At 40.1% G+C, this 16,773-nt stretch overlaps 1 protein-coding gene across 1 annotated transcript; it reads right to left on the bottom strand.

Annotated features, from left to right (window-relative positions):
* Positions 1–1,058: 1,058 nt before the first annotated feature.
* frg1 (FSHD region gene 1) lies at positions 1,059–9,745 on the bottom strand. Its single transcript, XM_088639134.1, has 9 exons — positions 9,638–9,745; positions 8,323–8,387; positions 8,010–8,132; positions 5,400–5,457; positions 5,067–5,181; positions 3,658–3,762; positions 3,185–3,276; positions 1,521–1,631; positions 1,059–1,267 (listed from the first exon to the last, which is right to left on the bottom strand). The coding sequence occupies exons 1-9, from the start codon at positions 9,697–9,699 to the stop codon at positions 1,231–1,233; spliced, it is 768 nt and encodes a 255-aa protein (XP_088495260.1). The 5' UTR covers positions 9,700–9,745; the 3' UTR covers positions 1,059–1,230.
* Between the last annotated feature and the right edge of the window lie 7,028 nt (positions 9,746–16,773).

The raw sequence follows: 16,773 nt of genomic DNA on the forward strand, positions 1-16,773 counted from the left end.
CCAGAAAAAATAGTGACTGCCATGCAATGCATAAAAAGCAAATGCAAAGCTACTGAAAGCAAACGCTTATCTCCTGTCAGACACCTGTGAGGCTTAAAATGCACTTCTTCACGGTTAATTTATTTTTTTTAAATCCTTACCATGACAAAAGTTTGAATTCGTTACAGCACTTATTAAATTGCTGTAACAGTAAAGCAATTTGCTGCTCTACGCTTGAAAAGGGGGTAACAGTGCGGTTAAATGGGACGCGAGGGCGGAGGAGCGAAAGTTCAAACAAATGTCAGCGAGAGACGCGTTTATGTGCTGTGGATCTAGCGACCTGCAGCAGAGACAGTCTTACTGTAAGCTGCAGCAGGCACACGCGGAGGCAGAGATAGATGGTTTTACTTCCAGAATAGACACTGGCTCATTAAACACAAGCTAATCATCACTTCCAGACATTTAAAACCATGCCATTAAATTAGTTTTAGACTGCAGGTTACTTATAGAGCAAAGAGAAAGAGAAATCGACGTGTGATGGTGCGCTCCTGTTTCTCCTGAGCACTGCATTAATAAGGTATATTATTACCTTTTGTGGTCGAGACCCTGATTTAGAATAAGTTCTTAGACAATGCATGAATTACCATTTGTAAAATAAAAAGCTGGGTTCTAGAAGCCGACCTGTAAGACATATAGTGATCGCTTTTTATTTCCACTAGTTAAAATTTTCACCACGCACAGAAAACAGAAAATCATTTCTGACACTACATTTTGTACTGGCTGTTTTAAGCTTGTTAATTATTTCTACAAATACCTTCAACAGTTAAAAATGCTTTTAATACATTTCTTTAAAACAAGTAATTATTAAATATGTAATATGTGCTAGATTTTGAATTTAATAAGATTAGTTTCAATTATTATACTTAACATATCCATGACACGCAAGGTGACAAATATGATGCTTTTCTTCTTTAACATTACATAAAAATATAATTGAAAATACTTGAACATATCCAGCCAATATAATACTAAATAAAAATAGTGGAATCATTATTTAAATAATACACATCTCTCAGATATCTGAACATTTTCTTTTAATAACTTAAAAACTAAAAACAAAACACAGAAAATAACCCTTTTCTTATAAAACATTAAATTTAATTTTAAATTTTCATCAGAGTGAACTTCAAATTGTTAACAAAATTACAACACTCAATGTAAAAAAGAAAAAAAGATCTGTTTCTTCTATCTTCATTTGCAGTATCTGTCTGCCTTCATCTTGGCTCTCCTGTAACAGACAGAAGGATGTTTGGTTATTACACGGGCATCAAGATTTTAACAATTAGAAACAAAGTTTGTGTTAAGAGCCAAAAGACAGTTTTGTTTTCTGGATAATTTCCTTCAGTTTAAGATCTGTTTTGATATAAACTGAACAAAATTGTACTGAAAATTAGGAGAGTTAAATATTAAGATTGCACAGTTCTATAGCTGCCGGACTGACTGTTGCATTCAGAGGAAAAAAGATGTTTTAATCTTCATACCGATCTAATAAAGTTTCATGAAAATTTCCTTCCTCTCTGGCTTTCTTCAGCGAACTGCTGTCATCACTGTTGACCCTCAGCTTGCGATCTTGGAAGCTCTGGAACTTCTTTCTGAAAACAAGTTTGATGCATGTATTTTTAAAACAAACCATTTAGAAAGATTAAATAATGCAAATTCATCAACGAAGGGTCCAACATTAAATACACCTGACCACACAGACTTCGAAGGTAGCCAAAGCAATCCTTTAGAAGTCAAAAGCAAAAAAAAAACATATTCAATAAGTATTTCCCTTCAATGCAAACAAGATGAATGAAACGTGGGGAAAAACTGAATTTGTTGTTCTACTCTTTGTTGGGACTCTTTTAGCAGGAAGGCAAGAAAAAAACAGTTTCCATACTTATTTCTGCTTCTGCCCGACACCTTGAAAAGTGAGGGAAGCGTTACAGGTTTTCTTAGAAGAAAACAATGGCACGCAGAAAGCTTCATCTTTACTGTCTGGCAATTAATGATCCATAAACAGTGGACTGCAGTGGCATTTCATCTTGCGCCTTGCAGTTAAGCTTCAATGGCCCATCAATCCACCGTTACGATATAGATTTATGTGCTCCTCAGTCTATCATCTACATATACAAGCCATGATTTAGGATGTCAGATCCTTGCAGGTGTGAAATGGCTGCAGTTTAGAAAATTGAGAAAATCAATGACCTCTCAGCTCCCTAATGGCATGTCGTTCTTCACTGGTGACAGATGCACTTGATATTAAAATTAAGCCTGATCCTGATTTTGCTATCAGGCTTCTGGGCTCCTGCTCTCATCGCACTCTGGTTTCTGGTAAGCATGACGGATTCAGGCAGAGGAAGCTTTCTTATTATATTCACTGTAGATTCTCATCATTTCTCAGGGACTTGACTGACACTTATTGATATAGAATCTATCACATATATAAGACAACTCAATACCCAGTTTAAGAAAATAGAGAGCAGTTCAGATCTGAATCTAACGGGCATGCATTTGCATGGAACCTACAAACATTGACCTTGTCTGCCAACAGATTCACTGGAATACAATTCATTAAAAACTAATTTAATGAGATATAATCCATATAACCGTGACCCTCACCAGGAAAAGAGGAGTGAAAATGGATGGACGGACATTCCATATAAGATTGATGTAGAGATTTGCCATTGGCTATACTAACTTGAAGCTGGGTCTTAATATATTGTGGAAGCTAAGTACCTGGTCAGTACTTGACTGGGAGATACCTTAAAAAAAATCAGCTCCGTTTTAGAAGACGGACCCTTAAAAATACTGCCCTTGTAGGTCCTGCCTTGGAGCGCTGGACATTATAAGCACTGTTGCGGATGGAGCAGTAGGCTGCACTTTTCCCTTTTGGAAATCCTGGAAATCCAAAGCCAATGTCCCAACATGGGCGACATGAGGACACTTTGACAAAGTCTGAATAGGAAATTTAGCAAGGGACCCAGATTTAATCACTCCTGCTCTAGGAGGTTAATTAAGTTTAGTAATCTGAACTTCTCTACAGTATCTGCAGTGCAGCAGCCTCCTGCACCTAAAGCACGCTGTGGTTCTGAGGAAGTGAATCCATACATCAATGAAAGGCACATTTTATGTCCTTAAATGCTGATTAAAATGAAATACGTACACGTAATTGATCTCACAGTGCTTGACATTTCCTCTGTCTTCATCTGCAATGTCTTCTTTCTTTGTGGTTTCCCGTTCTGCACACGATCGGAACTTAAAGAAAGAAATGAGTTTTTAGAGCAATTTGCAAACTTCAAAGTTCAAGGCTAGCAAGGGAAAAAAGTATCGTAAGAATGCAGACCTTAAATCTTGAGTTGACCTTTAAAGCCTTTTTAAGTCCCACTTTACAACACAAGTGGCCAGGGATACTAGCGGAAGTCAAGAGACAGAGCATTTAGGATAGGGAAGAGTAAGCCCTGCTTCCCACGAAGAGTGGAGCAAAGCTCCCGGCCAAGCAGACAATTATCGTCTCTTCCCCAAAAAAGCTGAATAAGATCCTGTGTTTAAACTTTAATTATCAAACAGCTACTGGAGTAAATGGGCTGAACCGACCCTCTCATATTTGCAACCTCTCTCTTATTCTTATGTTCTTACCTTGATCATCTCACCTTCTCCTGCGGCCTTGTTCTTCGCTACTATATCGCCTTCGTCATTGTAAGAAACAAAACAGCTATTCGCAGCCATCAGTGCCATTTTACCCTGTAATAAAACACGGAAGCACAAGAAAAGCATCTACTACCGCTCACTGAGCAAACAAGCACCGACACTCATTAAGGGCAACATCACCGTCACGTCAAGACACATTTCCGAGGCTCGATCAGTGGAGAGACGTATAAGCAAAGCGGCAGAAAACATCAATAAACACCGGAGCAGTGGCATTTCGTGCTTAGTGACTGATGACAGCGTGGATGTAAATGACACACTGAGGTTTGTCAACAACTAAAGGTGCCTCTCCTGTAGTTTGAAAACGGAAGGGATTTGTAAAGATCGTTGAGGACTTTGGGATCAAAATGCCCCCCCCCAATGGTCAATCTTCATTATATTAATCATGATGAAAGTCTTTGTTCCAAGATTTCAAAGTCAGAGCTTAATAATAGGATGACAACAGTGGTGAAGACAGTGAACTGATCTGCCTTGACGCACAGGCAGTTTCAAGCACTGCTTCAAGTGCTAATAGTCAGATTCTGTGCGCGCTTGACTCCTGTGGCTGCCTGGCAAAGATGAATACTTATACCGTGGGTCTTCACATCCTGCGGCCAGCATCCTGCAGGTGCGTCACACCTGGAACCACTGGGCTTTTCTGCTTGAATCTCACACCCTTTGGACTGCAATTTGGGTTGAGGAGTTGTTCTCAACTGCACCACTGCAACCTTATAGCGCCGTTGGACGCGGCTGCTGAGAATCAGTCGAAAATACTGCTACCGCTGAATTGCTACTGCTACTGCTTTCTAAATGCGGGTCAATTTCATAGTTGCAACCCTGTTCCTGTATTTAAGAATTGCGAAGCAATGTGTTGTGTCATTTTCGACGTTATGTCATCTGTCACGTGAGGAAAACCCGCAAGTAAGCATTTCATTGTATTCAGGTAAGTCTGACAATAAACCTGAACTTGAGCTGGATGCAACAGCACCCAGGGACGGCATACTGCCAGTTTATGACACCCTGAAAGTATTCAGAGGGCACTGCAGTTACGTCTACGACAATCAATGTCTTTTTGAACACCGCTGTCGCAGCCCTGTGAAAATGCACAGCACGCAAGAAAGTGCTGGGTAACATTCAGACAGAGGAAGCTTTCTTATACTCGGTTTGGATCCTCTTCATCACCTGGGGACTTGACTAGCACTTACTGATATAGAATCTGAATCTAACAGGCATGCATTTGCATGGGACCTACAAACATTTGCCTCGTCTGCCAACAGCTTCATCGGGATACGTTTCATTCAGAAAATGTGGGATAACATTCAAGAGGACGAAAAGAAAGGAAGCTGTGGGGAACGACTCACATCCTGAAAGACGGGTTCCCACTGTTCCCGAGATCCGATGGCGTCGGAGCGGCCCACGACAAGCCCCTCCGAGTTGATCCCCAGGTACTTGCCGTAACCTGATTTCAGGGCGATCCTCACGGAGAACAAAGACACAAAGAATAAAAACTCGGGCAACGACGGGCAAACCAGTGATTCCGGCACGTGACATTCCTCCGAGGAAACAAACAGTCATGGAAAAAAAAAACTGAACCCTTATCATCACCTTAACAGACGGCAATGGCAGAGCTAGAGGAAGTGAAAACAATCTGTAGGAAAACATAAATAAAACGTTCTCCTCATGTTTAAACTCACCTGGAATCCGACAGCTTGATGGCTGTGAACTGCTCAGGCGGGTGAGGACCCTCATCCTCTGCAAAAGAAAACGGACGCCTTAGAAATCTGGGCTAAAGATACTGAGAAGGTCCTGACTCCGTCCACTGCCAGTACATCCCTGCGTGGGAAGGCCGAAACCTTAAACCGTACTTACCTGAGAGTGTGATGATGAATGATGCAATGTCCATGCAAGAAGTCGGGTCCGGTTTCCAAGTAAAACAGAAAATAGAGTTTTCAATGTATCTGCATATATACACGCACATTCGGTGAATCGTGGTAATACTTCAGATTTTAAAAGTGATATCATCACCACAGCAACAAAATTCCCCGCTGGTTGGCTGTCACTGAAAAGTGCTGATCGCGACTTGTCATCCTCTCTAACCACCCTGGAGAACTAATGAGCAGTGAGCATTTTAAAATGCATAAGCAGCGATTATTTCTCTAATTACATGCCTGTGTGACATTATGTGTTTATGATTAGTTAATTGATAAGCACCTAACAAGGTACTGGAAAACATCTCTGCGAATGCAGGGAGGCAGTGAAAGGACACGTTTACGAGCCAGCTTGTTTTTGTAAATGCCCATGGCCTGTCTTAGCGCTGCTATATTTCTGTAGCTTGGACTTTCATTGGTCTTTGTGTCTTCATCATTCACCTACTGTGTCAGTGCAGGAGGCAAGGGGTTAAAAGCAGAACCGTCAGCCATGTGAACTATGACTGGCCGGGGAACGAGAGAACAAAGCAGCACTGCAGCTGGACACCAGAAGCAAGCAGTCCCAGGTGTCGACACATTAGTCAGAGAAAGGCAGTTATGTGGCCTCTACAACAGCAGCAGTAATTAAAGTTGACTTTTTCTCTATCCCTGTGTTTTGGGAGTTGTCTTCCTCTCTATTCCTTCCTACTTATTTTAATAAACTATTTATTTGTTATTTGTTACACCATTACTATTTTGGAAATAAAGGCTGGTCCAACTTTACTGCAAAATTTTAAACCTGACAAGCAGGTACACAGGGTTGAATAATGCAGAAATGTATCTTTCCATCCACGTCAAAGTACTGCTGACCTACAGTGCTTATTTTATTCCTCAAATGACCATATCAAAATCAGAATTTGCACATGTGCCACTTTTAACAGTGACAGATACATTTAAGACTTCAAGCCATTGTGCATTTCAGACGGTAACAGGCCTGCATTTGTTTTATGCCTCTGTAAGATTATGTGATGCATTGAAATTCTGAAATAATAGAGAAAGAGATTAAGTATATTTGCATAAATACTATTATGATGCTGTAATATAAAATATTCTAGAAATAAGCTGTTAATAGCTCATATTAACTAGGCATACTAGGCATATTCTATGTGAATTCACACTGGCTGCAAAACAGTTTATTTTTCCTATTACTATTGCATGAATTCTGATTGCAAATTGATTATATACAAAACTTAATGCATTCTATGTTTAAGTTAACCTTTTTTGTAATGGTGTTCTTCCCAATACACAAACCAATTATACTGCCTGCTTAGAGAATACAGCAAACTGCTTAACTCAGCAAACTCATCATGGGGAACAGTAAGGAATCAGGTATGAGCCCAGGTTTCTCAGAGTCAATAGAGCTGAAAATTGTGTGGCATTCTGCAACACCTTCTATAACTTTACAGTTCATAACATTCTGCAAATTAGTGAATGTAAACCACAGGCCAGGATATGACAGAAATACCACTCCAAAGAGACCTCCTATTTATTCAAAAGAAACAATTACTGCCATCCCATTTTCTTGCTCAATCTGAGAAAGAGAACCTGTCAACAAGGTGTCTTATTTGAGAAATTGCAGAATTAATATTCTTTGACAGACGAACAGGAGCAGTGTACATTTTATTGAGTTCCAAAGAATGGAAAAAAAAGAGGTAATATTAAAAAACGATCCTGGGTTAGATTAATTCAGCAGCTTCTACACACACAAACGTGCTCTAAGAGAAAAGCTCATATCTCTTGTACTGACTTATGGGATGCAACGAGCACATTGGTATTGTTTCTGCAGCTTAATGAGGGTAGGAAAGAAAATGGCAAGACAGGTACAGAAGACACTTATACACCGTCTTACATTCTACAGACATCATTAAAAAAAACACAGCTCAGTCTTCAAAGGGATACACAGGCAAAACACTAAATTTCACACGGATACAAACATTCAAATCTGTAACTAACACTTGGGAGTTGAATAAACACACTGTAGGGTCCCAAGTTAAGTATGATTGTTTCATATTCATGTTTCAGATTGTTGTGGACCTTAAAGTTAAACGTTAGAAAAAAGAATAATAAATATGTCTAAAAAGCCCTTATATTCTTTGACAGCTGCAAAGAAATATTTGTTTATCAGGTTTCAGCCTGAAAGTGTTAAAAGGGAAAGAAGGCACAGCACTTCATCTGTTTTTGTACTGAATTTGTTCCCCGTCATATAATTATATAGTAGCTGTATCTAAAACAGTGCTGACCAATGAAGTCATTCAGGCTCCACTTCTATCATACGCTTAAATTGATGTTAATTTATAAGACATAAAAACTTTCTGAACTAAGAAGGTTTTTCTGTACCTTTATGTGGTGCGCCGAGAGTAAACAGCCCGGTATCTAAGGCATGGATGTAGGCGTTCTTGTCCATCTCAATGGCCACTGATCCTGTGATCTCTCCGAAGTTACTGATGGCCCACCAGCCTCCTGCAAACATAGAGTTTGAAATACATCAGAGGTTAGAGTAATGGCTTTTGAAGATGCTGAATAGGGAAGTCTTAAAATAATTAAGTTCTTATGTGATATATTTACGAGATCTAACTACCACCCTGAAAGATACAGAAATAGTTATTATACTGTTTATCTACAAACATGCTGTCATTACAACCAGTCTTACCAACAATGTCATCTTTTTCCTTCTCATCCTCTCGCTTTCTCTTCTTGTCTTTGTGTTTCTTCTTGCTGCAGTTGAAACAAACGCACAATTACTGTACAAATGTCAAAAACAGAAAAACTACATGCCCATGGCAGGCTGCCCAATGCCTTCCCTCAGTATCGTTCACAGCAAACGAATATTTCATTTAGTTTACGAAAACCTTACACTTTGATTACTGAAACAACTATTTCAACTTTTAGTACATTAAAAAAAACATAAGCATAACATTAAACTATTGAGATGTGCAGTCTGCATCTAGCAAATAATTCACCTCAAGTGAGAATGCATGCACACGATTTGTACTCCTGTATTTGGGAGTGAGGAGACTCTTTTTATTTTTTTATTTACCATTCCACAATTCACTTTAATGACACTCTATATGGACCAAAAAAAGACCCCACACCCCCCAAAAATGTTGCTAATGTACTACATTTATAGAAAGACGCCATTTAGTTTCCAAAAACAGTTCTTATTTCCACCGTGGGGATGATTCAACATCATGTCAGTGAGGGATTACGATGCCTACGAGAGCATTCTCTCAAAACTTTGTTCTCACACCGAGAGTAACAAAAAGGGATGTACTGAATAATGAACGATTTAAAAATAATAATGAAAAGCCCTTAACAGTGGCACAGTACCACGAATCTGTTTCTACCGTGTCTGCCGTTTTGTGTGCCATACTCTCATCGCCCGAATAAGATGAACAAAAGGTACACGAGGCGCAAAGACCGAAATGCATTTTAATACCATTCAAACATCTTACATAAGGCGCAAAAAATATTAATTTAGGAAGTTTAGACAAAGCATGAAGTTCGTTTACAGCACATTGGTGCCACTGACAATCGTGCACCGAAGGTTCAATTTGCAGACAGAGCTATTCGAATGAAGGGAAGCCAATTGGAAAGTCCGGGGTTTGAGCTGGCTTGTTGACATACAAAATCACGAAGTCGTGGCATAAAATAAAGTTTATTATTATTAACTGAAGAGCTACGATCCCACACCGGGAATAGTTAGTTACAGCGAACAGTCGGAGCGGGTCAGCAAAAACAAGGGTTTGTCCACATTTCATAACGCTGGATTCACTACTGCACACCTACAGACTGCAGACGAGGAGCAGTCCTTGGACTGAAAATACGAGGAATCATCTCATCAATGTAAGAAGCAAGAGGCCTACGTAGCAAAACATCAACCAAATAATTTAGAAGCACGCTTTCCAGGTAAGACTCCAGTCTCCCCTGCAAATAGTGTGACTTCACCGTATGGCTCTCCAGCTCACCTTTTATCCTTAACGCCTTTCAGGACCAATTTGGTAGATTTTACACGCGAATACTCTGCCATGTTTGCAAACACATTAAAAAAAAACCAGATGGACGTTACGGGTGCCGAATAGGGACAAACTAGTTTCTGGGCTGCTGAACCCTCTGGTTAGTCAAATGCGCAAGACCGCCCCCAAGTGTTTGGAGGTCGCCATGAGGCAAAGAATTACTCGCCAGGTCTCGCAGTACACTGAGACTGTGATTTATTTCAAAAGCAAGCATTTGCTTTGCTTTGTGGAGTTTCAAGTGCTCTGTTTGTTTTACGGGACTAACGTCCGTAGAAAACAGCAAAGGTGTGTATTTCAACACATTTCTGCGGACAAGAAGGGCACTGCAGAGCTATCACAAGGATAACAGCCGTGTTTGTGACGCTCAAGAACACCTGAAAAGCAAATAATTACGTTCTTATTCTGAACCGAGTTCCCCGAGGGCTTCACTAAGCAAACACTCCTGATAGTGAATATATGGTGAGCATGCATGTTTTTAGAAATAAAAAGTCTACGAAGTTTGGATGTTGAGTAAATCTTTTGGTATCTTTTTTCAGGTGCCCTGCTCTAGACCTGAGCTCCACTGACCATGTCAGGGACGAGCTCGGACAACAGGTGGTACATGGGCCTCTGCAAACGTGCGTGTCGTAGGGCTTCCAGCCACAACCACACACACACTGCTAGCTTGTGGCTTTCATCAAAAAGAGCAAATGTTATTACTGGTTTACTTTGCAATAAGATAAAAACAATAATCTAGCTTGGGATTTGATCCCACAGCCTTGAAGTTACAAGTCTGAAACACCAATGACTGATCCACCTTAAAAAGCCAAATTAATCCCCTTACAGTAGCAAGCAGAAATAGTGCACCTGCTGTAAAAAAAGATGGTCGTTTTCTGGATGCAGACTGGAAAACCACATATCTTTTGTGGTTTAGGGAAGCCAGGAGGTCTCCTGGTAAAGAGACCCCAGAGCTAACAATAGTATTAATAGTTCGGGTGGGTAGCTGCGTCAGCATGCGTAGGCTGCAAAGGAACAAGTAATGGGTTTATTCCATGCTGAAAAAAAGAGAAGAAAGAGAACACAACGTTTCGGCCGTGGAGCCTTCTTCAGGTGTTAATAGTATTAGTATTAATAGTATTAATATATGACTGTAAGAAAATTAGAAATTTATGTAGCAAACCGAATATTCCATCAGTGAACGTCCTCCAGGCTCTATATTGTGTTCATTGAGGTGGTTACTGGTGGATGATCCAGATGGCCAGGCAGTAAACTGGTTTTAGGATGTCTTGAAAGACCTGGGACGTTGGTAAGTTGTGAATGCACAATGTAGGTCAGGGACGTACCTCATAAACCTGCATCTGGCATTTGCTAACGAGATTGTGGAAACTCCATGTTGGGATTGTAGGTTAGTTAGTCTAATCTGGGTCTTTAAACCCGTAACAATGTGAGGAGGTAGATCATTCCAATCAGCAATGACCTCACTAGTAATATAAGCCTAAGCTGCAGGCTTTTCTTAAGAGCCCTGTATACTGTCTAGGAGTGCACTGAACTGGTTTTAGTGTATTAGCCTTAGTTTCTAGTAAAAGATAACAATAATATGTTTTCAAGGTCTGCAATAGCTGAGTATTACTTTTAGTGCTAAACAACAAAAGACAAAACATTGGATTCTTTGATCCCTGTACTATGCTGACAAAAGGCATGGGTCCAGATGATTACGCTTCTTAAGAGATGATGGCAAACCACGTTTCTTTAGCTGGTTTGGAGGAAATCCTCTTAGCTGAAACTGATATCTTCTCATCCCATACTCAGTGTTCTTAGAAATTCCGACCTTGAGATGGATATTCAGGAAGACAGTGTAGTGTAAAACGTTGACTTGGTTCTGACCCCTGATAGGCAAAGGAAGAATTCAACAGGTACATCAGAACTTAATCACATATAAAACAAATTGTAAATTCAGTTATATTTCGTTGAAGGTCTGTACTGTGGATATTACTTACTGTGACATTTAACCCCAGAACCTAGAAACACACATCAAAAGCACTTTTCATTCAGTCAGGCTCACTATCAGTAGTCATGCTGAGGTGTTATTGTAGAAACCAACAGCCCAAACTGCCTTCACTCTTTCAGACTTCCCCTTTGGTTATGGCTTGTCGGAGGAATTTTGGAAAGAGTAAGCAAATGGTCCCGAGTTTTTATCGCCTCACCGTGGAGGGTGTTCTGACTCCTTGTACCTCCCTGGAACAGCATCACAACCGCAAAGGACAGGGAGGCCACACAGAGCACTGTGACATCTGCAACAAAAACTCATAGGATCTGACATACCATCCATTGATGAGGTCTATATCAACCATTGAATAGAGCCCCTCCGAAAACACTATGACCACCCTGGAGACAAGCTGTTCTCACCCCTAAGGCCTTGCAGCATCAAATAGAGACATCCTGGATCAGAAACAGCTTTTCTCCCCCAGCAGTGCGTGTCTTAAATGGCTAATAGCTAACTGCAAACTGATTGACAGCAAGCCACTAAAACCGGCAGTTCAATTGTGGCATTTTTGCATTGCATACCTGTGCAATACATTTATATTTATATTTATATCTATGGTTACATCTATATTTATATTCATACGTGTGATACGATTTTCTGTGTACTGTTCTGTTCTAGTTTGCTCTTGTGTGTCCGGACTGTGAGTAACTCTTGTATTGTATTGTATTGTATGTATTGTACTATTAGTATATAATTCGTTACACTGTGGCTGTGTTGTGTGTGTTAAGCTGCTGTTGCACTGCAATTTCCCTCACGGGATCAATAAAGTATCTATCTATCTATCTATCTATCTATCTATCTATCTATCTATCTATCTATCTATCTACACATTTTCTTGTTTACTATTGTATACACGTATGCATTTACTATGGTATACATGGCATACATTTCTTGTTTATTATGGTATCCATATGAAATATATATTGAATGTCATATGTTGTTTTGCATTTTATACTGGAAAGTAGCGTCTTTTCCCTAATTCCAATGTGCTTGTTAAAAAATGGCAAGTTAATTTTTAACTCAAACTTTGCTCTCTAAAAACTGATGAATACAAAGTCAATAACCATTAAGAGGGATTCTGGGTGAAAGAACAGGCTTCTACCAAGCACAAAAAAACAAATGCATTTTTTTAGAGAAAGGTTTAGAAGATACAGCCTTTAGAAACATATTGTTTGAGAGCACCAGGGAGATTTCTGTATGTTTTCCCTGGGAGAAATAACATCCAGAATAGATTCATACTCTGCAATCACACATTCATCATTTGTTCGTGCAACACGTGTAAATTTAATAGCTGCTGCATGAATTAAATTAAATGTAGTGCCACCTGGAGCGACATGAGAGCTCCTGATGAAAATATGGAGAATTACGTATGACATCTGATGTACTCTCTGCTTGTTTTATAGTGCTAATATGGTTGTGATAACAAAAGTGAGGATGACACTGTAAAATGACAGGTGTTAAGTTCTTTTTCTAAAAAAAGAAGTTAGAATCTAGAAGTATTTTTGATACACCCATCCAGTTTGGAATAGTCCAGAGACGGGCGCTGAGTTACAGAGATCGGAGAGATCCCCGGCCAACTAATTCAAGCCCGCCCCCGGCAGGAATCCCAGTCACAGTCAGCTAGTGACTTGGCTCAGGCTCAAACCCAGGCTCAGCCAGTGATTGGGTGAGTGCAATTACTGGGGCGGGGCCAAGCTCAGACTCAGGAGTCTTTTCTGTGTTTGATCTATAAAATGTCAGCTCTGGAACCATCATATCATTCTCCAATAGACTGCATCTGTCTGATTTGTCATTTTAATATCCTCAAACCTTTTTGGCAGTGTGTTTAGAGTATGGTCATCATTGCAAAGATCTTATGACATGTGTCTGCAGGAAGTCACAGTCAATAGCTGTATTATGCATCACATTATATGTTTCTGTAACTGAGGTTAAGAAATGGTGAATGAAGGAACAGTGAGGTCAGATGCTGAAATCAAGGCACTTATTTCTAATAGCTGAAACAAAGATCTCCAGACTCCAAAGTCAAATACAAGATATACAATTATATTAACTATCTTCTAATCTTTCAATTAAATTTTCCAAACGAACTGACTAAGTTTGCAGAACTGTAATCAGAAAATGACAACTGGCACTTTCTTACTAAATCTCGGTGTCCAATGAAAAAATGAAAAAAATGATGCTGTATATTATGGATGAAATGTTATTACTAGATATAATTAAATTATTACTGTGTATTATTTCCACTGTTCGCAAACTTCATAACTTCTAGAAAAACTCACATTCTCAGTCTCAGCTAATTGTATCTCCAATCTTGAACCCAATTCTACACACAATTGTGCCCTATTATTTCAAAATAACAATGTGAACAAAATACAACCAAGCTCATTTACAATATTGATTATCAATGTTGACTAATTGCGACCAAGGCCTTGTGCCTAAACTGTGCCATCAACAAAGGAATGTATTTGACTGTAACTGGATCTGAAGTGTTTTGTCATTCAAGCGTTTTGCCCTGTTTTCCTGTCCTGATGTCTTTAGCACATGTGCTGGCTGGCAGGTTGAAAGGTTTCTCTTTGTGGCCGCTCAGCCCCAGGGTGTGGCACTGTAAACCCTTTAAGCTTGGAGTTGCTAGACATTTAAGAGTGTGTGTGCTGGGTGAGCTCATTCAGCTTGGCTCCTTTCTCGGGAGACACTGTGTCTACTTTTGAACCAGAAAATTATCCGTTCAAACCTCACTCGCTACCTCCGACGCTAAGCTAAAATCTCTCCTGGCAACTCACTTCATTGTGGAAAGGAATGCCAAGAGCTGCTGTATGTCTTTTTGTGGGCTGTCTGAGAAAAACAGTGTTGTGCTGGCCATCAAAAAAACAGTCTTGTGTAAGCTGATTGACAGAAGCCCAGTTCAAAGTCGAAATGTGCAAAATAATTGTTAAAAAGTCCAAAACATTGCTAGATCGCTGAACAGCACATTTTGTATTCTAAATTTTACAGCCCCCCCCCGAAGACTGGCCTGAATTACAATGTACACACACTTGCACACAGATCTTAACAATCAGTACTTGTTCAAAGAGATGAAACTTTAGTTTTGTTCCTTCATTACTACAACTGTGTACCTATATATTTTATAGGCAAGAAGTAAATGTAGTGTTAAACACACTTATGCACACTTGCTTACTGCTGAGTGGAGTAGCCAGGTTTTGTGCAACAGAATTGGTCGAGATCTGCCAGGGTTGACCGCCCCCTCCTGGCTGTCTAAGAGCTGGCCGTGCCACCTGTAAGAGCTGCTGTATGCTGTTCTGCCACCAGGTGGTGCTTCACACCTCTCCTAGAAGTGGAGGCAGCGGTGGAGAGCCATTTATAGAAGGTTGTCTTCATCAATCCTGCCTGGTTACAGGACTGTAATAAGGAGCTTTAGAATTAGGGGATTGAGAGACGCCAATGAAAGTTAATTCATCATGTCTAAGGTGTTTATAGAATTGCAGCAGAAGAGCATTGGAGAATGTGTACTTTTGTAATCGAAAACTGCAATTTCAAACTCGACTCTGCTTTAATGTCTGATCACAGGGGTTTGCTGCTTTGCTTGCAGGGGTGTTTGTCAATGCCTGTATATTAACTTTTTGCTTGTACGGTCAAGTAAAAGTAATTATCACATTAAGTTCCAGCAAATTCAGTGTATTTAGTTTTAAGGCTTTGCTGAAGTCGATGAAGTTGGTTTTGGGCTCTGGTGCTCTATCTCTGCAGCACTAAGAATGTCAAGGAATGAAAATGTTAAGCTTGGTGTTGCCCATTAATAGTTACTGGAGTTACTTCCTCATGATCTACACTTGCCTCCCAAGCTGCGAATGTGAAACCAACTTTTTATTTCAGTTTAAGCCCAGGAGGCTGCAGTTGTTTCACAGGTGTTGTGAAAAGGAAAACACAATTAAACGTCTTAGCAGAGCAGATGTTTCACCTCCAGCCAGTAGTCGCATAGCAGTTCCTAGAACGTTTCGGAGGTGTGAAGCGAAACAAGATGTCATGCAAATATTACTGCATACAATATACTGTATGGATTAAAGTCAAGCAGGACCCCAGACTAAGACCTCCTCTAGAATATGGTGTACACTTTTGGTCACCACATGATAGAAAATGCTATTGCAACTCCAAGATCAGTCCGTTGAATACAGAATGTCCCGCTCTGACAGGCTGCAAGAGCCTGAACCTTTTCAGTCTTAAACAGAGAAGACCGGAATGGACCGGATGAAAGTGTTCAAAATCCACAAAAGCTTTGACAAACAGGAAGTGCAACAGGTATGGGGAACTGCATCTCAAACTGAACTCATGAGCCACGTTTTACACAGAGATCTGCGGGCGCATTGCTCAAGCAACCCAGCCATGCTGTGTGAGCCAGCTCCCTGGCTTCTTTCTAGAGACAGCTGGGAGAGACCCGTGCATCGGGCACAGCAGCTACTAGCAGCAAAATGAGTCTGAAGGGCTGAGGAGGATTTATCTGCCTGTGGCCTTTTTTTTTTCTCTTATGCTCTTAATGCAAATAGCAGAGATGGACATGCTGGTTCAAATCATTTGTTTTCAAAGTCATTTCATTAAAACCAGACACAGACCAGGAATTTCTAATAGATAGTTTGAGAGGGTTCTCAAATCGACTGCCTAATAACTGAACATCCCTACCCTCAACAACTGTCCGTCTTAAAGATGGAATATTTAATAATGCAGAATCAGCAGAGCTGAAAGCTCAAGTAGGAATTTATACCCACTGCTAATCTGGAAATATCATATCACAGAAGACTTTTCAGGGCTTATGTGTATCAATAAAAGGACCTTAAATCAATGCTGCATGAAACCAGGAACCAGTGAAGATTACTTAAAAACAAGGTAATGGGCTCACTGAAACATGTGTGACTAAAATTCAGGCTGCAAAATTTAATATTGTTACAAATGAGGGATTGAAGATTTCTAGCAAAACAGCCGGCGATGAATTGTCATTACAGGATGTGAGAGGAGCATGGAACGAAACAGAAAACGGAGTCATGTTCAAAGACAAAATATTTTCCCAGTTCTGCATCCA

This window comes from Lepisosteus platostomus, chromosome 1 (genome assembly GCF_059453375.1).
Source record: "Lepisosteus platostomus isolate fLepPlt1 chromosome 1, fLepPlt1.hap1, whole genome shotgun sequence".
NCBI classification, from domain to species: Eukaryota; Metazoa; Chordata; class Actinopteri; order Semionotiformes; family Lepisosteidae; genus Lepisosteus; species Lepisosteus platostomus.

Bases quoted from the DNA above. Each gene is read 5' to 3' on its own strand.
- frg1 (XM_088639134.1), bottom strand. From the start codon at position 9,699: ATGGCAGAGTATTCGCGTGTAAAATCTACCAAATTGGTCCTGAAAGGC. The intron at 5,182-5,399 runs GTGAGTTTAAAC...GTTCTCCGTGAG, and splicing joins ATCAAGCTGTCGGATTCCAG to GATCGCCCTGAAATCAGGTT. The intron at 3,763-5,066 runs GTGAGTCGTTCC...GTTTTATTACAG, and splicing joins GGGAACCCGTCTTTCAGGAT to GGTAAAATGGCACTGATGGC.